Source organism: Manis pentadactyla, chromosome 16 (assembly GCF_030020395.1).
Source record: "Manis pentadactyla isolate mManPen7 chromosome 16, mManPen7.hap1, whole genome shotgun sequence".
NCBI classification, from domain to species: Eukaryota; Metazoa; Chordata; class Mammalia; order Pholidota; family Manidae; genus Manis; species Manis pentadactyla.
In genome coordinates, this window is record NC_080034.1 from 35,189,815 (window position 1) to 35,212,595 (window position 22,781).

The following is a 22,781-nucleotide window of genomic DNA, read 5'->3' on the forward strand; positions in this document are numbered from 1 at the left end:
CACTTCAGTTGTCCAGCACTACTTGCAGCTCTGTCCCCTAGTCTCAAAGGTGACATGGCATTTTCATTCATTTTATGCCACTCTCTCAGCCTAGTGCATCAGTTTGGTTTTTCCCCACCACTGGATATTCTATTAGCTTCCACATTCCTATGTATACAGGGACTTGAGTTTCTCAGAAAACCCAATCCACTTAATCCCAAGCACTTATTGAAAGTTGCCATAGGAGATTTACATTACTAAAAACAAATTATTCCTCTAAAAAAGTCACAGTCCAAGGGAGTATCTTCAGAAATTCTCTCTCTAAAGAGAAAAAAAATTGATTCTTTATTAATTCAACATATCCCTGTACAGGCCTCTGAGGTTGCCAGTTTAACAGTACTAAGAACAAAAATGACTGATTCAAAAACTAACATTTAAAAAAAGGTTCAAATTATATATTAACTTGTACCTAAATTTTAATTCCCAAAACTAATCAAAGGTGCACTTCCCAGTAATCTGGATTAACAATAGCAGTACTGTCCCCCAACGGAAATAAAATATGTTAGAGCTGGAAAGAAATTTAGAGTTAAATTAGACAAGCCCCTCATTTCCAGAATGAGAACACAGGAGAACTCCCAAGAAAATAATTTTGAATGTCAATTATATCTCAATAAAATGTTCTGTATTTGTGTTTCCTAATAGGGTGGCCACTAGCTATTGAGCCAGTGAGTACTTAAAATATAGCAATGTATAATTGAAGAACTGGGTTTCTTTTCATTTTCATTAGTATGAACTTGAATTGCTACATGTAGCTAGTGGCTACTATACTGGATAGCACGATTCTAGAATACAGTCTTAGATTCTCGTTATTTAAACTTCAAATAAAATTGCTTAACCTCTCTTCTGCATTTAACACACAGAGGAAATTTCTTCTTTATGTCTAAGTATCTCATGCAGCAACGTAATCTTGTTATATTGGGACTCAGCCCAGAGCAGGATCAGCCTGTTTCTCAAAGCCCTTGGTAGAAACTGAGTGATATCAGTGTCATCCACCCAGCTGGAATGAAGGCCTTCTTTTGCAAACTGCTCTGACACAAGTTCCACACCACCCAGCATGCTTGAATCCGGATTTATTTTAAGTGCCTCTTTAAAATTACACAAGTGTTGGGTTGTGATCAGTCACTTCCTACATGTAGATTTGTTGAGATACCAAAGTTAACCTTTCTTCAAAAAGAATAATAATTTTTTACCTCAATCTTGATCTACAATTATTGCAGCATTTCAAAATTTGCATCAAAGTGTGAAAGACACTCTTTATAGCCTAATAAAAAATCAAAATTATATTAGTTCTTACTCAGTTAGTATTCTGCTCTTGGTAAATAACATTAAATATGCTGGAGTGTTTTCTTACCAATTTTACTCATTTCAAAGGATTCTTAGTCCTCTGGTTTTTCCAGCTAGGAAAAGGTTGATTTGTGAAAACTAATGTTAACTTCAATATCAGTAAGGATTAAGAAGAGATTTTTAGTCAAAACTTCAAGTACAACTTTTCAGTATGACTTACTGGGTTTTTCCCTTTTGGGGGTGAGAGGAGGTGGTGAACATGAGGAAGGGTGAACAGGGAGAAGAGAATATTAAAAGAGCAATATGACCTATGCGTTAACTGGATCTAACTCTAAAAGTGTCCACAAAGACCATGTTTTCTTAAAGTGTGTGTGTGTGTGTGTGTACACATGTCCCTGTGTTCCATCACATGAAAGGGGCAAATTTTCATATTTCCTGGATATCCGAAGTTTATCAGGAAAATGGAACAAGTAGATCAACATATTGACAGTGAATCCTTCATCATTTAGACCACGTTGTATCTTCAAGGGCACACAACACTCAAAGATGCAAAGTAAAACTGCACAAATGAGCTGTTTTGTTTTTACGGGAATGTTTAAGGGGGGTTTATAACCAAAGGATAATTAGTGACATCACTGGAATGAACATTCTACCGATCAACTAGTGATTCATGCTGTGTTCACATGAACTTGAAAGCCCTGGTTAAGCTGGCTGAAGTGTGGCAACATGCTCCAAGTGGGAGACTGACACTGAAGAATCAAAATGAGTATAAGGGCCACACATTGCTAGGAGCCAAACATAACTAGCCAGATGACTCACAAAGTGACAGAAACAGAATTCTACATCAATTCCCAAAGCCTGGGCTCAGGGGAAAAAAAAAAAAAAAAATATATATATATATATATATAATTTTTATATATATAAGAGGGGAAGAGATTGGTTCTGTTTAAGCTAACTAGTATTTTCTGATTGCCAAAAGAAAAGAGAATAAAACAAATCGTGATCATATGTTCAGTCAGCATTCTACTAGTAACCGTTTCAGGAATGGAATGTATTTTGTCAGATTACCTTGATCTCTGCCTAACCCCATATTTATTTAAAATGCATCATTCTCTAGAAGATCTAGCTAGTTAGTAAAATGTTTCAACAGGATAGATCACAAAAAGGAAGTACTAATAAAATCTATTTCCCTGAAAAAATGTACCCATGTAATATTTATAACATAATTCATTAGAGTTTTTAATCAAAACAAGTTTACCTAATTATTTAAATATTTCATTATTCCCTAAATACCAGGACATTTATATGCTTTAAACTTTTTTATGAAATAGTACTTCCTGAAGTTTCCAAAATTTTACATTTCAGTATATTGTCTCTGATTGTAAAAGTAAAATATCAACAGCAACTGGATTTTTACACTTGAGTAAAATTAGAAAGTCCACCTTTCCCCATCCTACCTAATTATCCTTTTTATTATCCTTAATACACTCAGTATACTCTTATTCATCTTCTTCCTGCCTTTTCTTATAGTATTTTAGGTCTGCTCTTTGAACAACTTGGAGTGTCTGTGAAGAACCTACATACCTCAGTATATTTTTAAAGTCTAAACAATTTAAAACAGTTTCAATACCACTTAAATCCATACAGCTTAAAAGTGCTCTTTATACGCATATACTCCAACTAAAGAAAATGTTGACTTCACTTCCGATTTGACATTTACAAACTAGTATATTTTGCATGATTACTGAGTGCCTAAAATGAGCCAAGAAAATGCTCATATTCCACTAAAAGTTTCAAGTCCAAGTCTCAGGAGAAAAAACTTATTGTCATTAACCCTAAAAATATTGTATGTACATGTGTATATAAACAATTTCCAACTTTTATAAAGAGATAAATTTTTAATAATTTCTAAGGTAGCAATGTTTCCTAGTATAGAGATGGTTTCTCTATAAAAGAGTAACTTCATTACCCACACACTTACACAATATATACATACCAAGAGGTAGAGAACTAGAAACTTTATTTGTTCTAAGTACTAGCACATTTGGATTGTGTGCTCCTCTTGGCACTCTCCTTTCTAATTGCATTCTCACAAGAAAGACCTAAAAGCTCTTGTATTTATCCAAGTCCCCAATGACTAGTGTCCTTACTGGACAATTCTGAGCAGCAAGACCTGTAGCCTCAGTTACTGGAGAGAAAAACAATCCTAAAGGAACTGCCTTTAGTCTGCTGGTACCAGAACATTCTACTGAGAGGCTCCTCTGCAAAGGGCTGGGTGTGGGGCTCTGGCTAGCTGACTTTACAGACCTCTGGCTTCCACAAAACGCAATGCTGACTGAAGCTTTTAGAGAACACCCTTACCTTCACTCCCATTGAAAGGAAAAAGCAAGATACCTCCTGAATGACTTTCCCACCTATGTTTCTCTCCATTCTCTCTGGCCACTATACATGTACAGGCCACCATCATAACTGACCTGGATTACTCCCACTGAAAAGCCTTGTGTACCTCTGCCAACACCCCCCAGGAACATACATACACCACATTCATAGACACACACAATCATACACACACACCAAGGCCACCTTCAAGATCAACCAATAATCTTTCACCATTAAAGAAAATCACATCACTACCTGCTCAAAATTCTTCAATAGCTCCCCAGTGCACTCAGGATAAAAGTTCAAAGACGTAACTAAACATTACCTACCTATAAGGCCCTCTATCACCAACTGCTCTCCCCATCTCAGCCTCATCTCTAGCCAATCCCCCATTCACAATATACCAATCAACTCTAATGAACTCTCACTTCCTGAAATGTGTAGTCTGCTCTTTCACATCCAGGCCTTTATCCATGCCTGAAACATTCTTCCTATGATTCCCATTCTCTCCTACCCTTCCTGCAGGCCCAGGATGGTGTCATTTCCTCCAGGCTCCCTTCCCCTACCTCCTCCATCTCCATTAGGCAGGTGCCCCTGCCATCACAACCTGTACCAATTCAAACACACTTTACTGTGACTCTCACTTTACTTCTCTGTGCCCCTACTTCCCAAGGAGGGGGCCAGCGTCCCCCAGTCAAATATTTGTGAGGCACTCAAATATTTGTTGAATATATTCTAAGTTTACTTAGAACATAACATGAATGTGGCCCATGGAATAAAGAAGTAGTTCAAAGTCAGTCATAATAATCTGATTGAAACTAGGCAGCAATTTCATTATACATTGGTATAAAACAAAGTACACAGGTGCCTACAAACGCCTTCAAGAAAACATTACATTAAAAAGACTTCTCAATAAAATATTAGTTTTGAGTTCACTATCCTATTAGGGAAACAGCAATTCATAAAAAGTGCCAGACTGAAAGTATCAAAAAAGCAGCCCTGGTTGCTTATAGGTCAAGTGTGGCATTAGTGTAAACTATTCCTCTCTGCAACTATCAAAAACTCTCTTGGCCTTATTTAGAACTCCGCTAAGAGTAAAAAGCCATTCCATTTCCTTAGGTTCTCCATCTTGTTCTAATTCTTTCAACAGGGTTCCACTCCTAACGGTCCCAAGGACATAAACATGTTGCCAGGAAACAGACTTCTGATATATCCTGGGCATTATATGCCACTGGCGGCTACTTTCTTTGAGCCACATGTCTCCTTATAATGAGTTACAATCTGAGGCTTGTGACACCAGATTTTTCCAGGGCAGCAGACCGTTGTCATAAACGTGATGGTACTAAGCACACTAAAGAGCTCACCAGCTCCACCCTAAACTCCCTGTATGCAAGGGGCAAGTTATCCACCCTCTTAAGCCTCAGTTTCCCCATTTATAAATAGATAATGGTTCTACCGATTCTTGTGGGGATTAGATTGGCTTAAAGCACTTAGCAAATAACCCAATTATTCTCAAATCAAAAAAGGGAGACTATAGAACCTAAAACATTTTCACATTTTCAGAACTTCTGGCAATGCTGTAACTTAATATCCTTCCACTGACAATTTTTAGAGAAAGGGCATAAAGATGAGAAAATAAGGATCTACTTCTTCAACATAACCTTTGGATTTGACAAATTCCAGAGAAATCTGCATTAATATCCACTTTCTAACCTTGCTCTGCACTCCCAAAAATTATAGCCTTTATTTGTAACCATTCCTATGTTCTGGGATACAGCAAAGATAAAATACATCTTCCCAAGATGTCCTAGCCAGAAATGACCATATCCTTACTGCCTCTTTGCATCTCCAAATATACTGTCTTTGGAAAACAAAACAAAAAGAAAAAAGGTTTCAGTCACAGAAGTTGGCATTCAAAGTCTCCAAAGACAATAGAATCAGAGTCGTAACAGTATGATGCAGGCAACCTGTTAGGTAAGAGAGGGTGGCAATCCATGAAATTCGGTGTTAGCAGGAGTATTTAAACTGTAACTATAGGTGGAAAAGTTCACTTCCCAACTCATATTTTTTCACTGTTAACACAGGATGGCCAAGTCACAATACAGTTTGGCCAACGTGAATATTTTTGTCATATAAAATTGGGGGTGGGGGGTGTTAGGGGAATTTGAGCCAATTGAGTAAACTGGCTCTCATGTTCCCAAGCCAGGGTGACTTGAGGTTTTGTTTTTGACAAGGAAATTTTACATACCTTCTGAAACGCGTTTTAAATAAAGGTGAGACCTCAACAATCTTTCAACTTTACCCAGCCTGGGTCCTGGACTCGTTTTTAAAAATGGGTGACGTATGAACAGCTTCCTAAAACCCAACTGGGGCACTGGGATATAATTTAGGAAGTGATGATGCAAGTCTCTGGGGGACAGGGAGGAGGGGAGGTAAAAAAGTCAGAGGAAATACCCTCCTGGTGCCTGGGCACCAACTCATACCAAGGCAGGGAGAAAGGAGGCACCCCTGCTCCCCCCAGAGTTGCCACCGCCGCCCCTCACCCCTCCCGGCTGCCCTGCCCCCCTCACCCGCGGCCCAGGCTGGCCGAGCCTCAGGCAGGCGAGTCCCTGAGGGTGGCAGCTCACCCTGGGCAGGGCCTTCTCTGCCTACCCCAGTTCCTCAACAGGCGACCCTCCCCGGGACGCGGCCCCTAACCCCTACCCACAGGCCCGGCTGGGCCCAGCCCTCTGGGTTCCGGCCTCCGCCCTCCCCGAGGCCTGCCCAGGCAGCCCCGGGGCCTGCGCCCCCAACTCCCGCCCCACCCGGCCGGGCACTTACCCCCAGAAGCCGCAGGGACAGCGAGGCGGCAGGCTGGGCGCTTTGCTACGCTCGCTCCCGGCGTCTCCCATGGTGCTTGGCGGCGGCGGAGCTCGGTGGCGGCAGCGGTGGCGACGGCTGGGCCCGGGCCCCGCTCGAAGGACGCGGCGGCGGCGGCGGCGTCGGGGGGCTCGGGGCGGGGGTAAGGGGAGGGAGCGGGCGCGCGGGCGGGCGCGAGTCCGGGGCTCCGAGCCGGGATTCCAGGCCGGTCAGCTGGAGGCGGGCCGCACCACTCGGCCTGCGGAGACGGGGGGACCGGGAGAGGTGCGAAGAGAAGAGGGAGGGGAGCTGAGGAGGAGGGGCGTGCGAGCGAACCGAGGGCCGTGGGGGAGGAGGGGAGACCCAGCGCCCTCAGCAGCTCCCACCGCCGCTCCCAACCAGAGCGATGTCCCGGGCGGCGGCACTGTGAAGGACCCGCCGGCTCCTACGTAGCAGCGGCCGCTGTGAAGCCCCTGGCCCCGCTCACTCCGTAACAGTCACCCCTCCCCCAGAGGCTGCGCTGACCGGACAATGGCCGCTCCGCCCCCTCCTGGCCTAACGCACCCCTCCTAAGGACTCACAATGGTCTCGCCCGGGGGAGCCGCCGCCGAGGCCCAGCAGCTGATCAGCTGGGATCCGGACGTGCCACTTTGTTTAGCGCCTCAAAGGAAGAGTGCGGGGCTGTGGTGTAGAGCCGAGAGCGTCGGGCTATTACTGGGCGACAGGCCTCTGGGGCTTTCGTGTTCTTGGAACTTTTAGAATCTGAGGCAAACTTACCTTTCCCCGCTCAGAAGGAGGGGATCAAGCTTCTGAGTACTCTGGGGTGCGTTACCTCCCCTGAACACGAATGGTACGCCCCAAGCTGGGGCTTGTGGGGATGGGGGAAGAGCGGATTACTTGTTTAGGGTAAGTCGCGCCAGTCCCTGAGCAGCGGCCGAACGCTGCGCATGCGCCCGGAAACCCTGCAACTGGGTACGGGGAGGTGCCAGGAGGGAGAGCTTCCGAACCCGGAAGTTCGTCTCCGTCCTGCCGTTTTCAGCTGCGGGAGAGGTTTCCGAACCGGGATCTCGGTCCTGGGCGATGCTGGAAAGCATTTCTCCCCAAACTGCCAACCCCCTGGAAATCTCTCTACCTGACCCACTCTCCCAGTTCCACTCGGAGAACTACTCTCTTCTTGGCAGTGATGGACTTGTGGAAAATGTCCCTTGACTTCCTCGCCCCAGCAAGGGAGTTGTGGGGGGTGGGTTCTTGGTTAGGTTCCTTGCCTCTCCTTCCCCACTGGTGCCCCCATCTTCAGAAACAAATCCACTCGCTATGCTTAGGCTAGGAGAACCTTTCTTCCTGGAGTGGACATGTCTGGTTTCTGGAGGAGACCTAGGAACTAGTCAGTGATGGAAATTGTAAGTAACCAAAGAAGTTTGAGCCACTAAAAAATTAGTCCTTTAGCGCTCCTTGGCTTTGATCCTGAACTCATTTTGTGGTCCAGTCAATCGTGAGTGAAAGACGATTGTTGATGACTAATTTCAACAAGCAAAATATGCCCACCATACCTCTTGGAGAGCTGACCCCCCCCCAGCTGAGGCCTTTATGGGCGAACTTAAAAGTCCCTGTTACTTCCACGAAGGCTTCTTGGCTCTTAGAAATAACTGCTGTTTCCCCTCTACCTGACAGGGATAAGAGAGTCTCAAAGTGTATTACCTAGATTAGTTTTATTACCAAATGTTATTTTATTTCTATAAATACCATTATGTTTGAGCATGCTCTGTGGACTTGTTATGGTTGATGTCACTTTTGTCCTCTAAAAAGCAAGGATCACATTTAGTTTAACATGCTCCTAAAGATGCTGTTGATGATGCAGACAATGATCGAAAAAAATCAAGCCACTTAAAGTCAAAGCTCTTCCAAATGTGAGTGCTGATTTCTTTTGTGTAATATTTAGTTTCAATTTTGTGGATTATCACAAGCCTTCAGTAAGTATTCCTGCCAAAAGTCCATAGAATGGATGAAGAAATACACCACACCTAGCTCTCATTGGACTTTTGCTGCCCTTAAATTTTCACTTAAATTGACATAAAATTGCCACATTTGTGAAAACTTACAGCCTCTGAGTTTAACAAATAGAGATTAAGTGGGACTCTCTATTGGCATCTTGATGATTTTCTTTTATATCTGGAAAAGGAAACCCAAAAACGAAAAGGAAAATTTAATATTAAATGTGATTGTCATCTTACAAATTGCTTGCCTATTTGTCTTAAAGTCAGTTTCTTAGTTTAACAAATACTTAGGGAGCACCCAGTATGTACATGGCATTTCCTAAGGCCTTGTCCCTCCTCTTCCCTTCTGCCCCAGCTGCCTTTCCTCTCTCTTGCCCAGCCTATTCTTCCTGCCCCTTCAGAGGTGTGTTACCTCTTCAGTGCCTTCCACATACTCTGATAAGGCAGAATTGGTCCCTCCTTCCTCAGCCCACATAATCTCCATTATAGAGCCATGTTTGTCTCCTCTCACAAAACCTAGCTCCGGAAGGATTGGCCCTTAGAAACAGCTGCTATGTACCGCTGACCCAGTGGGGATACAGGAGCCTCAGAGGATATTACCTAGATTAGTTTTACTACCAAATGTTATTATTTATTGCTGTACACCATTCTGTTTGCTCATTCTCTGTGTGCTTGTGGGATCCACAAATCTCTGTGGCATTGAAACAAACTCAATCCATGGTTACTAAATGGAAGGGCAAATCTAATAAATGCCACTCTTAGTCAAGGCTCTTGTCTGCAAGTAACAGAAACCCACTGAAACAACTTCATGAAAAAAAAATTTATCAAAAAAATAATCTGATAGAACCCAAAGGCACAGGAGCAAAAACATCTCATGAAGGACTGGAAGGAGGATCTAAAATACCAACAGGAAGCCAGATAGCTATTCCCTCATCTCGTTCTCTCTGGTCACGTGTTTTTCCTAATCTACTGCTTTCTACGAAGCTACTTCATTCTCTATAGACCTGCTTTCACTGCTTCTCTGGGAACATAGTATATCATGATTGCCTAAGATTACCTATCCTCACTTCAAGAACCAGCAGAGATTGGTATCTATGAATCCCAATTCCCAGGAGGAAGAACCTTGTTGGCCTAGCATATGTCAAATTGTCTATTGTTGGTACAGTCACCTTTACCAGTGGAGCATCTGGTAGTCAAGGCTCCTTGTTTTGTAATGCAAACATGGCTGCCAAAGGCCCATCCTTGTGCCTGCAGACCTCAAAGGTCAGTTATGTTCTTAGCCAAGATTCCCAAAGGTATCTACCACAGACCAAGAAAAAGTAAATCACAGCCTAAAATTCAGAAGCATAAAGAACAATAGACATGATCAAGAATTTTCCAACAAACTCCTTAAGACTATTTAAGGCCTAAATTTAAACGGTACTCCGTCAAAGAGGCCTTCACTGACCCCCAGCTCCAGTTAAAATTATGTTGCCCTTTTTTATCTTCTATGGCACAATTTTCCCTTGTGATAGTGGGAACTATCACAGCTTACAATTCAATGTCTATTTGTGTGTCTCCTCTTCAAAGATCATGTCTGTTTTATTCACCACTATATACACAATGCTCAAGGCACATTTATTAGGCATTCAATAAATATTTGTTGAATGAGTAAAAAGGCACAATAATTTGTTAAATCAATGTGAGGCCCATATATGAATTGGCATCCTAATCAGACTGTGCAGGGGGGATGTCACCACCACCCACCTTCCCTAGAAGACACCAAAACTCCGAGCTTTTCATCACACTGGATTTAGTTGTATGAGGTAAGACCCAGTGTTCATCTGCTTCCTCTTATGATGTTCCTAGCTAGCTAACTCTTCACTCTTAGTTCACAAGGTTTCTATACAAAACCGAACCGATTCCTGTAACATGCCCACTTAGTTGGCCAAAAGCTCAGAGAGGACGTAAAATTTCAGGGCACCATCAAATTCAGGGACCAAAGTGTGGAGGTAATTGGCAGAAGTGCTTTTGTCATAAATGTCTTGAGTATTTTCTAGTGTGGATTACATTCCAGATGAACCTGTAATATGACTCTTGGGGACAGTTTGCAATCACTACTGGCCTAAAAGGATCCATATACACGCTCAGTACAGTCTAGTAAAGGATAATATTAATGCTTCAACAGCCAGAGTTTGTGAAGTAGCAACTGAGGTTGTATGGAAGAGCCAGTTATGCCTGAAGAGCAGGGGCTCACAAGGGCTGCTTTCTTGGTGATACCAAGTCCAGAGACCTTATCCCTAGAACACAGGACCAAAAGGAGGAGCTTGTAGAGAAATGAGAGAAAGCAGTTGGTCATCCGACTCCGATTCTAATCCTCACCCCACAACTCCTCTAACTCCTAGTTGAAGCCTTTTCACTATTACAGTTCATTCTAACCTGTTATTAGCCCAATGTCCAATCCAAACTCTAGCCTCAATCTTAATCCTAATCCTAATATTATCTATAAAATGTAATCCTAGATTTCAAACCTAATCCCAATCCTAATTCCATGATCTTAACAAAGGCTACTTACCTTGCCAGTGAGTTATTTTGCCCAGCTCTTCTTTCTGGTGTCCCTTAAGCCCAACCCAGTCCTGAGACCAGAGAACCCTGTAACACCCTGTGACCCCTGGGGAGAATGAGAGTCAGTTTCAATAGTCCTGAAAAGCGGGAGAAGGGGTTGGGTTGCCAGGAATGAGAAAATTGGCCATCCTTCACCTACATAGGAGGCAGAGACCCTGCCCAGTCACATGTGCTGTCACCTAAGAGCTGCTCAACCTCTTAAAGTCTAGAAAAGATGCAATCCAAGCTCATCTGTGTAGATTTAGGAATGTGTGGTACAAGAGCAGAAGCCCTGAGACCCTTCTGCAAAATGATACAGTTAGTTAGATGAGTGTCTTTCCAACCATGCTCTCAGAGAGCAAGTATTCTCATTTCTGGTCTCCTCCCTCTCTTGGATTTGGTTTTCCAAAGGGAAAAGAAAGCATTTTTTTTTTAATTGCTGAACCAGATCTACACTGTAAGGTTCCTTCTGGCCCTTGAGTTTTCTGATGTGCAGTTTATTCTTTTCATCACTTGCAGTCCAGCAGCATGGATAAACTCTCAGAGCCAAGGGAAAAGAAGAGCAACCAAGCATACCATCTCCAGCCCTTCTCAGGAACCTAAAAGTAAATTGAATAAACTGAAAAGTGCGATGGAGGAAAGGAGAAAATGCTGCCATTTCATGTCTTGTGTTCTCATGTTTGTGAAGCAGTTGCTGATTTCCCTACTGCTCTCACCCATTTTGGTGTGAAATTTGATTTTACTGATTTAAATTTCTTTTCAGGAATGGAAATACTCTTTTTCCAAGAAAAACTTGACCTTTATGGGGAAAAAAATTCAAGCAATGAAAAAGCAAAAGTCCTCCCTAATACCACCCCCAGAGACACCCTTTGGTAACAGTGTGGTATGTAACCCTCCAGGCTTTTCATTTACATGTGGTTATGTAAACAGGGTCATGCGACACATAATACACTCTAGCTGATTATTCTTAATTTAAAAATATGTTGTGGACATCTTCCATATCTATGCATATATAGCTTTGCAGTACTGGCTTGTAGCTAAATGTATTAGAATTTGCCAGAGATATATATGACATATATCCTGTTGGTTAAGATATATAAGCATACCTCATTTCACTGTGCTTCACTTTATTGCAGTTCACAGATACTGCATTTTTTTTAAATTAAAGGTTTGTGTCAGCCTTGCATTGAGCAAGTCTATTGACACCATTTTTCCAAAAGTATTTGCTCATTTTGTGTCTGTCATATTTTGGTAATTGTTACCAAATTTCAAACTTTTTCATTATACTTGTTATGGTGGTCTGTGATCAGTGATTACAACTCACTGAAAGCTCAGATGATGATTGGCATTTTTATCAATAAAGCATTTTTTAATTAAGGCGTGTTCATTTTTTTTACACATAATGCTATTGCACACTTTATAATAGACTACAGTATAGCATAAAACAACTTTCGTATGCACTGGGAAACTGAAGAATTCTTTTGACTTGCTTTATTGCAGTATTATTCACTTTATTGTGGTGGTCTGGAACCAAACCTGTAATATCTCTCACCTGTATACGAAACCATGGATATATCATTTTTTTGTATATATATTTTATTTATTTGTTACTGAAGTACAGTTGATATACAATATATTTGTTTCAATGTACAACAGTGATTTATATATATAGTTTTTATATGTGGTTTATACATGTATAAAACTATATTATATATATAAAGTATAGATATGGTTTTATATTTATGTAAAGTATGACTGTATATATGAGGTTTATTTATATATTTATAAATATACATTTATATTTAGAGATTTATTGTAAGGAATTGGCTTATGAAATATGGAGGCCAAGAAGTCCTAAGATCTGTAGTCCACAGGCCTGAGAACCAGAAAAGCCAATGGTAGAAGTTCCAGTCCAAGTCTGAAGACAAAAGATTGACATCCCACCTTGAAGGCCATCAGGCAGAGACCAAATTCTCTCTTGCTCAGCTTTTTTATTTACTCAGGCCTTTAGCAGTTGAAATGAGGGCTGCCCACACTGGCGAAGGCAATCTGCTTTACTCAGACTACTGATTCAAATAATCTCATCCAGAAAAACCCTTAAAAAAACACCCAGAATGTTTAACCAAATATCTGGGCACTCTATGGCCCAACCAAGTTAACACATAACATTAGCCATCCACTGAAATCATGGGCTCCAAAGTCAAGCTGCCTGAGTCTGAATTTGACTTCTCACTTCTAGTCCGAGACTTTAGGGAAGGTACTTGGCCAATCTGTGCCTCAGTGTCCTCATCTGTTACAGGAGGCGTCTGTAGTGGGATATGCTTTTCATCTGCCCGGCTTCTCTTTAGTGATCCTATTTTCCCTGCACTTAGGTCTTCTCAAAGATGCATACATAACTAGGTTTAGTCAGGGAACCTTATCCTGGCTATAGCCAGGGCCCTCCCTGGGCTAACTTGCTAGATTTGCCTTCTGAGATCAAATGTCCTTTGGACCTTGTGAGCCTGAAGTTACAGAGGAACTCTCCATGTGGATTTAGGCTGCCTGGGGATGGAGCCAACGCAGAGGAAAGGAGAGAGATGGAGAGAGAGAGAGAGAGACTAAATCATCAAGACATTGTTTGAGTTCTTGAATCCAACTAAATCAGAAGCCTGAACTACCCTGTGGACTTTTCAGTTACAAGAATCGATAAATTCCTTTTTTATCCAAAGCTAATTTTAGTTAAATTTCAGTATATTTCAATAAAAAAAGTCCTAACTATGCATAATAGTATCTACTTATGTCATAGGTTTATTGCAAAGATTAATTTCATGGTCCTTGAGGAAACCTTAGCATAGGATGTAGCATAAAGTACAAGCTCAATAACTGAATAAACATTCACTATTATTATTTGTTAATTTTTAATGGCTGCTGATGACTCTACTGTATAAGTGAACCAATGAATCCCCTCTTGATTAATTATCCTATTTTTTCAATCAGCAGACACTTTTTGAGCACTAACTATATTTTAGGCATTAAAGATACAGTGGCAAATGAGGCAGAAAAGGTTCCCTACACTTGCAATGCTTATTCTTTAATGGAGGCAGGTGATTAAAGTTTGCTTAAATGTCTTGAAAGACAATTGGGTCCAGCTTTCTGCCTATATACAAAAATTTGTGAACATTTGTTCATTCGTCCTGCTACTATCTTGGATTAATATTTTAGAAAAAGAATTGCAATGCTGTTTAACATTTGTTATATATGGCCAAACTTCCCTCCAGATTTACCAATTTACACTCCCTCCAATAGTGAATGAGAAGGCAGATTTCCCCACACTTCAGTAGCCTTGGGGTATCATTACTCATTTTAATTGTTGCCAATGCAGAAAGTAAAAAATGGCACCTAACGGATGTTTTAATTTGCATTTTTTGGTTAATTAATGAAGTCTAGATTATTTTTATATTATATATTTCTTTAAATTTGATTTTGGATTTATTTTTGCATGCATTATCTGTTTGCATTACCTACATATGTCCTTTTGTCCATTTTTCCTACAAAGATTTTTTATTTAGTTTAAGATATTAATGTTGATATTAAGAATATTCATCTTTTGTCATATGTACTGCACATTATTTTTATTATTTGTCTCTTAACTGTATCTATGTATCTAGGCTTTTGATTTTTAAGAATCTAAAATGCAAAGGAAGTATGTGAATTAAGCTTGCCTAATGTTTGAATTGCCAACACGGGCACTTTTTTCTTAAGGCCTCTAGTTACTACATATAATTTTTTTAAAAAGACAGGGAAAGAATTAAAGGGGAAAGAGAGGAGATTGCAGGAGATGGGGCAAGCACTAAGGGGAACCCCATCCTCTCAGCGTGCCCAACCCTACCTTATCCTGGGTAGGCTCAGTTCTGAGGTAAATGGCCAAGACCTCCATAGGTCAGTCCAGCCCCTCCACCTGGTGTCAGCCCTGAGCATCCTGGGGTGAATTATCCAGAATATATGTCTCAGCCTTTCCGATTTCCTGTCTCCAGGTGGAGAAGCAACCGGAAGCATTTTCTCTGTCAACTCTGTCAGCTCCAAGGGACTGGCCTGAAGGTTCTCATCAAGTCTCTTGCTCATTTGCAGAGCTAATTCCTAGGAGTGAATGGCACTACATGTGGCCAGGCTGGGCTCCAAGAACTGAACCAATGAGAAGAACCAAGGATACTTGAGGAAAGTGTAGTGGTTAAGAAAAATGGTTAGAATTCATTGTTAAGATAAAATTAGGGTGGTATCCAGAATTAGAGGGATTAGGCAAAGGAGTCAGGAGCAAGCATTTAGAATGCCAAGCAGAACTGGTGGCTCAAGGAAATGGTCATGACTGGGGAAGAGGCTTCGATGTCCAGGAAAGGGTTGAAAGGCTAAGGCTAGTGTCTTAGTTTGGATCTTCTACCAGAAGCTGACCGTGAGGCAAGGATTGGGAGGTGCAGAGAACACTTCTAGGGATGGCAAGGTGGCCGATAAACGAGTGTCACCAAACCAGCTATCACGGGGAGTGACTAGAGCTCAGCGACTGGTCGTGTGAGGTCTGTACAAAATCACATCTTGAAGTTATCCCAGCTGAGGGGTGGCGGGAGTGAGGATTTATACAGCCAGTTCTGTTCCGAGCTCTTGGCTGCTGGCAGCACTTCAGCCTGCCTTTTGCTGGCAGAGCACCCTCCTTCCCCTGTTTCAGAGAAAGCTCTCAAATGAAGAGGTGCAGGGACTGGCCATTGGAAATCAGTAGATCACTCTGAAGTGGTAGGGCCCAAGGGATGTAGATGGGGCGCCTACAGAGTCTACCACAGCTGGGGACACTGTGTATTTGTAGATTTGGCGGGGATGATATTTGGTAAAATTATCCAGAGGTTTTTTCCTAAGTGTGTGATTAATCAAGTAAGGATAGTTGCCTTCTAATTACGAGTTAGGGAGCAGAGTTAAGGTTACAGTTGGCTTAGAAGAGCCGAGTTGTGTTAAGGGCACTCCAGGAGGCTCTTCATCCTGCCAGGTTACACAGCTAGTATAAATAGGTGGTGAGCCGGCCAGGATTGCAGCCTGGTCTGTGTTGCTCCAAAATCTGTTAAGAGACAGAGTGCAGGATAGCCTGGTGGAGGAAAGGAAAGGAGGCATCCACAGGATCCTTGCTGCCTGGGCTTCTTCCCTGGCAGTGAGGGAGCAGGGCTAGGAGGAGGCTGTGCAACTGCCATCTGTTCTCTTGGCTCCACTGCCTGGCAACTGCCCACCCATATCTGCTCTCTGCTCTGGAGAAGGATGCATTCCTCCACTGCCCATCAGGCAGGACGAGGAGCCAGGGCTGCTCCACATGATGGATTCAATGACTATGACTTTTGATGTGGGGGCTGCTCAGTCATGTAGCAGATGCAATCCCATCTGGCGTATCTTTATTGAAAGGACTTCTGGAAGGGAAAGCCTGCATACTGCTCATGATGGTGGGAGAGGGTGTGCATGAACATACAGGCACAGACGTGTACACAGGTGTGAACCTGGGTATGTGTGGATGTGTACGTGAGCACTGACAGTTCATTGTGGCTCTGTTTCCTTCCAGAGATTATTTAGGAAATAAGTCTTTGATATATAAAAATGTTATTGTTGAGTACCTTCCATACACCAGTAACTGATAAGTGCATTGCACACATTTTTTAAAAATCTGTTCTCCTTGGGCATTTATTTTTTATTTTTTATTTTTGGGGGACACCTTTTTTTATTATTAAGGTTTCACATGAAAAACATTGTGGGTACTACATTCACTCATATTCTCAAGTCCCCCCAACACCCCATTGGACTCACTGTCCATCAGTGTAGTGAGATGCCAGTGTAGTGAGATGCCATCAGTGTAGTGAGTTCTCTCCCACCCCTCCCCTTTGGTAATTGCTAGTCCCTTCTTGGAGTCTGTAATTCGGCTGCTGCTTAGTTCCTTCAGTTTTACTTCGTCACTACTTGTCTTCTCTGTGCTACAGTGTCTTCCCCATGACCCCCACATACCATGTGTGTCAATCATAATACCCCTCAATCCCCTTCTCCCTCCCTCCCCACCCACCCTCTCCCACCCCTCCCCTTTGGTAATTGCTAGTCCCTTTTTGGAGTCTGTAATTCGACTGCTGCTTAGTTCCTTCAGTTTTAGTTTGTTGTTACACTCCACAAGTGAGGGAAATCATTTGATACTTGTCATTCTCCACGTGGCTTATTTCACTGAGCATAATACCCTCTAGCTCCATCCATGCTGTTACAGATAGTAGGATTTGTTTTCTTCTTAAAGTTGAATAGTATTGCATTGTGTATATGTACCACCACTTCTTTATCCATTCATCTACTGATGCTAGGCAGTAGCATATCTTAGGTTGCTTCCATATTTTGGCTATTGTAAATAGTGCTGCAATAAACATAGGGGTGCATATGTCTTTTTGAATCTGAGACCTTGCTTTCTTTGGGTAAATTCCTCGGAGAGGAATTTGTGGGTCAAATGGTATTTCTTTTTTTTTAATTTTTTTATTAAGGTATTATTGATACACACTCTTATGAAGGTTTCACATGAAAAAACAATGTGGTTACTACATTTACCCATATTATCAAGTCCTTACCCATACCCCAATGCAGTCATTGTCCATCAGTGTAGAAAGATGCCACAGATTCAGTTTCCCTTTTCTGTGCTACACTGTTTTCCCTGTGATCCCCCACACCATGTGTACTAAACATAATACCCCTCAATCCCCTTCTCCCTCTCTTCCCCCCCACGCTCTCACACGCCTCCCCTTTGGTAACCACTAGTCCCTTCTTGGAGTCTGTGAGTCTGCTGCTATTTTGTTCCTAACAAGTTTTGCTTCATTGTTTTTTTTTTAAATAATAAATTTTTATTGAAGGGTAGTTGACGCACAGTATTACATTACATTAGTTTCAAGTGTACAACACAGTGGTAGAACATTTATATACATAATTCTAGGTTCCAGCTATCACCCTACCAAGCTGTTAAAATATCTTGACTATATTCCTTATGCTATACATTACATCCCGGTTACTTATTTATTTTACCATTGGAAGTCTGTCCTTTTTTTTTTTTTTTTTTTTTTTTGTGAGGGCATCTCTCATATTTATTGATCAAATGGTTGTTAACGACAATAAAATTCTGTATAGGGGAGTCAATGCTCAATGCACAATCATTAATCCAACCCAAGCCTAATTTTCGTCAGTCTCCAATCTTCTGAGGCATAACAAACAAGTTCTTACATGGAGAACAAATTCTTACATAATGAATAAGTTACATAGTGAACAGTACAAGGGCAGTCATCACAGAAACTTTCGGTTTTGCTCATGCATTATGAACTCTAAATAGTTCAAATATGAATACTGATTTGGTTTTTATACTTGATTTATATGTGGATACCACATTTCTCTCTTTATTATTATTATTTTTAATAAAATGCTGAAGTGGTAGGTAGATACAAGATAAAGGTAGAAAACATAGTTTAGTGTTGTAAGAGAGCAAATGTAGATGATCAGGTGTGTGCCTGTAGACTATGTGTTAATCCAAGCTAGACCAGGGCAATAAAACTCCATGTATGCAGAAGATTTCTCTCAGAATGGGGGGGTGAGGTTCTAAGCCTCACCTCTGTTGATCCCCAATTTCTCACCTGATGGTCCCCCTGCGACTGTGCCTGTCTTAGGTTGTTCCTCCCTTGAGGAATCTTACCCGTCTCTGGCTAACCAGTCATCTTCCGGGGCCATACAGGGAAATGTGAAGTTGGTAAGTGAGAGGGAAGCCTTATTGTTTGAAAAGGTTAGCTTTTTACTTCTTTGCATATTTATGCCCTGTGGCTTCTATGCCCAGCATTTGTCTTGAGGTATCTTTACCACTTGGAAGAATTATGATACTCGGTAAATTTGATATGAGGCACGAATTCTATTTAAGGGTTGTAATTAGGAAGGAAGAAGAAAAGCTATAGAAGTAGCAGGCGGAAGAAAACATGGGAAGATTGATTATTTCTTTGACATATCTTCTTGTAGAGTAACTTCAGCATATATAGGTTTTAAGCTACTACTTAAATTGTGCACACACATTAACATAATAGGAGTATAGTTACATAACCAAAGCATATCTGTAATTACCAGCCATCTCCAGTGAAACCAAGAAAACCAGTTAGGCACCTTAGGCATTTGTGAAAACTTATCTATGATATGGTGGATATTGTACAACTGAACTTGAACAGTCTGAGAGAAATCAGACAAATTAAAGCAACCCATTCCTGGGGAATGTTCACATGCCATATGTTCTTTTAACAGTAAATAGTCTGTAGTTGTAAGACTTTGGACCGCTACAATTTGCACTTCTCCAAATTCTTGGTTGAGTTCCAACAGTATAGATCCAGTCAAATTTGTTGTTTTACTGTATGCACAGGCCAGCTTAGATATCTCCTTCCTCATTCCCATGGCAAGTCCAGGAACTGGTGGGATGAGTGCATCTACAGCTGTAGCAGTGCGTGGATCTTTGTTGGGGTTTTTTGATGATCATCTTCTGGCATGAGTCTACCAGAGAGTGCAGATGTTGGAAGTTCTTTTTCATATCGTATCTTAGTTCATTTTCGGGGTAGCCCAATTAGGCTTTGATCCTCTGTATAAACACAAACAGACCCTTTGCCTACACTTTTATATGCCCTTTATACCCTTGTGTAGAACTCATTGGAGGTCACCACACAGGAACTGCCTTTTTTTTTTTTTTTTTTTGCTTTGTTTTTGGTATCACTAATCTACACTTACATGACAAATATTATGTTTACTAGGCTCTCCCCTATACCAGGTCTCCCCTATAAACCCCTTTACAGTCACTGTCCATCAGCATAGCAAAATGTTGTAGAATCACTACTTGCCTTCTCTGTGTTGTACAGCCCTCTCTTTTCTCCTACCCCCCCATGCCTGTTAATCTTAATACCCCCCTACTACTCCCCCCCTTATCCCTTCCTACCCACCCATCCTCCCCAGTCCCTTTCCCTTTGGTACCTGTTAGTCCATTCTTGAGTTCTGTGATTCTGCTGCTGTTTTGTTCCTTCAGTTTTTCCTTTGTTCTTATATTCCACAGATAAGTGAAATCATTTGGTATTTCTCTTTCTCCGCTTGGCTTGTTTCACTGAGCATAATACCCTCCAGCTCCATCCATGTTGCTGCAAATGATTGGATTTGCCCTTTTCTTTTTTTTTTTTTTTTTTTTTAATAATTATTTTTTATTGAAGGGTAGTTGACACACAGTATTACATTACATGAGTTTCAAGTGTACAACACAGTGGTAGAACATTTATATACATAATTCTAGGTTCCAGCTATCACCCTACCAGGCTGTTACAATATCTTGACTATATTCCTTATGCTATACATTACATCCCGGTTACTAATTTATTTTACCATTGGAAGTCTGTCCTTTTTTTTTTTTTTTTTTTTTTTTTTTTGTGAGGGCATCTCTCATATTTATTGATCAAATGGTTGTTAACGACAATAAAATTCTGTATAGGGGAGTCAATGCTCAATGCACAATCATTATTCCACCCCAAGCCTAATTTTTGTCAGTCTCCAATCTTCTGAGGCATAACAAACAAGTTCTTACATGTAGAACAAATTCTTACATAATGAATAAGTTACATAGTGAACAGTACAAGGGCAGTCATCACAGAAACTTTCGGTTTTGCTCATGCATTATGAACTATAAACAGTCAGTTCAAATATGAATACTGATTTGGTTTTTATACTTGATTTATATGTGGATACCACATTTCTCTCTTTATTATTATTATTTTTAATAAAATGTTGAAGTGGTAGGTAGATACAAGATAAAGGTAGAAAACATAGTTTAGTGTTGTATGAGAGCACATGTAGATGATCAGGTGTGTGCCTGTAGACTATGTGTTAATCCAAGCTAGACCAGGGCAATAAAACATCCACGTATGCAGAAGATTTCTCTCAGAACGGGGGGGTGAGGTTCTAAGCCTCACCTCTGTTGATCCCCAATTTCTCACCTGATGGCCCCCTGCGACTGTGCCTGTCTTAGGTTGTTCCTCCCTTGAGGAATCTTACCCGTCTCTGGCTAACCAGTCATCTTCCGGGGCCATACAGGGAAATGTGAAGTTGGTAAGTGAGAGAGAAGCCTTATTGTTTGAAAAAGTTAGCTTTTTACTTCTTTGCATATTTATGCCCTGTGGCTTCTATGCCCAGCATTTGTCTTGAGGTATCTTTACCACTTGGAAGAATTATGATACTCGGTAAATTTGATATGAGGCACAAATTCTATTTAAGGGTTGTAATTAGGAAGGAAGAAGAAAAGCTATAGAAGTAGCAGGCGGAAGAAAACATGGGAAGATTGATTATTTCTTTGATATATCTTCTTGTAGAGTAACTTCAGCATGTATAGGTTTTAAGCTACTACTTAAATTGCACACACACATTAACATAATAGGAGTATAGTTACATAACCAAAGCATATCTGTAATTACCAGCCATCTGCAGTGAAACCAAGAAAACCAGTTAGGCACCTTAGGCATTTGTGAAGACTTATCTATGATATGGTGGATATTGTCCAAATGAACTTGAACAGTCTGAGAGAAATCAGACAAATTAAAACAACCCATTCCTGGGGACTGTTCACATGCCATATGTTGTTTTAACAATAAATAGTTTGTAGTTGTAAGACTTTGGAGCGCTACAATTTGCACTTCTCCAAATTCTTGGTTGAGTTCCAACAGTATAGATCCAGTCCAATTTTGTTGTTTTACTGTATGCACAGGCCAGCTTAGATATCTCCTTCCTCATTCCCATGGCAGGTCCAGGAACTGGTGGGATGAGTGCATCTACAGCTGTAGCAGTGCGTGGATCTTTGTTGGGGTTTTTTGATGATCATCTTCTGGCATGAGTCTTCCAGAGGGTGCAGATGTTGGAAGTTCTTTTTCATATCGTATCTTAGTTCATTTTCGGGGTAGCCCAATTAGGCTTTGATCCTCTGTATAAACACAAACAGACCCTTTGCCTACACTTTTATATGCCCTTTATACCCTTGTGTAGAACTCGTTGGAGGTTACCACACAGGAACTGCCCTTTTTTTTTTTTTTTTTTTTTTTTTTTTGCTATCACTAATCTACACTTACATGACGAATATTATGTTTACTAGGCTCTCCCCTATACCAGGTCTCCCCTATAAACCCCTTTACAGTCACTGTCCATCAGCATAGCAAAATGTTGTAGAATCACTACTTGCCTTCTCTGTGTTGTACAGCCCTCTCTTTTCTCCTACCCCCCCATGCCTGTTAATCTTAATACTCCCCTACTTCTTCCCCCCTTACCCCTTCCTACCCACCCATCCTCCCCAGTCCCTTTCCCTTTGGTACCTGTTAGTCCATTCTTGAGTTCTGTGATTCTGCTGCTGTTTTGTTCCTTCAGTTTTTCCTTTGTTCTTATATTCCACAGATAAGTGAAATCATTTGGTATTTCTCTTTCTCTGCTTGGCTTGTTTCACTGAGCATAATACCCTCCAGCTCCATCCATGTTGCTGCAAATGATTGGATTTGCCCTTTTCTTATGGCTGAGTAGTATTCCATTGTGTATATGTACCACATCTTCTTTATCCATTCATCTATTGATGGACATTTAGGTTGCTTCCAATTCTTGGCTATT

At 41.3% G+C, this 22,781-nt stretch overlaps 1 protein-coding gene and 1 long non-coding RNA gene across 2 annotated transcripts in view; one reads left to right on the forward strand and one right to left on the reverse strand.

Moving 5' to 3' along the window:
- Nucleotides 1–7,473, reverse strand: part of ZFAND3 (zinc finger AN1-type containing 3) — a 428,063-nt gene extending 420,590 nt beyond the window's left edge. The window contains exons 1-2 of the mRNA XM_036907135.2: nt 7,318–7,473; nt 6,523–6,799 (exon numbers count right to left, since the gene is read on the reverse strand). Coding sequence (XP_036763030.1) covers nt 6,523–6,593 — 71 coding nt within the window. The 5' untranslated portion in view covers nt 6,594–6,799; nt 7,318–7,473. The remainder of the gene's footprint in view (nt 1–6,522; nt 6,800–7,317) is intronic.
- A 38-nt stretch (nt 7,474–7,511) lies between these two features.
- LOC118923403 (uncharacterized) lies at nt 7,512–13,819 on the forward strand. The gene is made up of 3 exons (XR_005029191.2): nt 7,512–8,447; nt 11,881–12,000; nt 12,924–13,819. It is a non-coding gene; the product is annotated as an uncharacterized LOC118923403 (long non-coding RNA).
- The last annotated feature ends 8,962 nt before the right edge of the window (nt 13,820–22,781 follow it).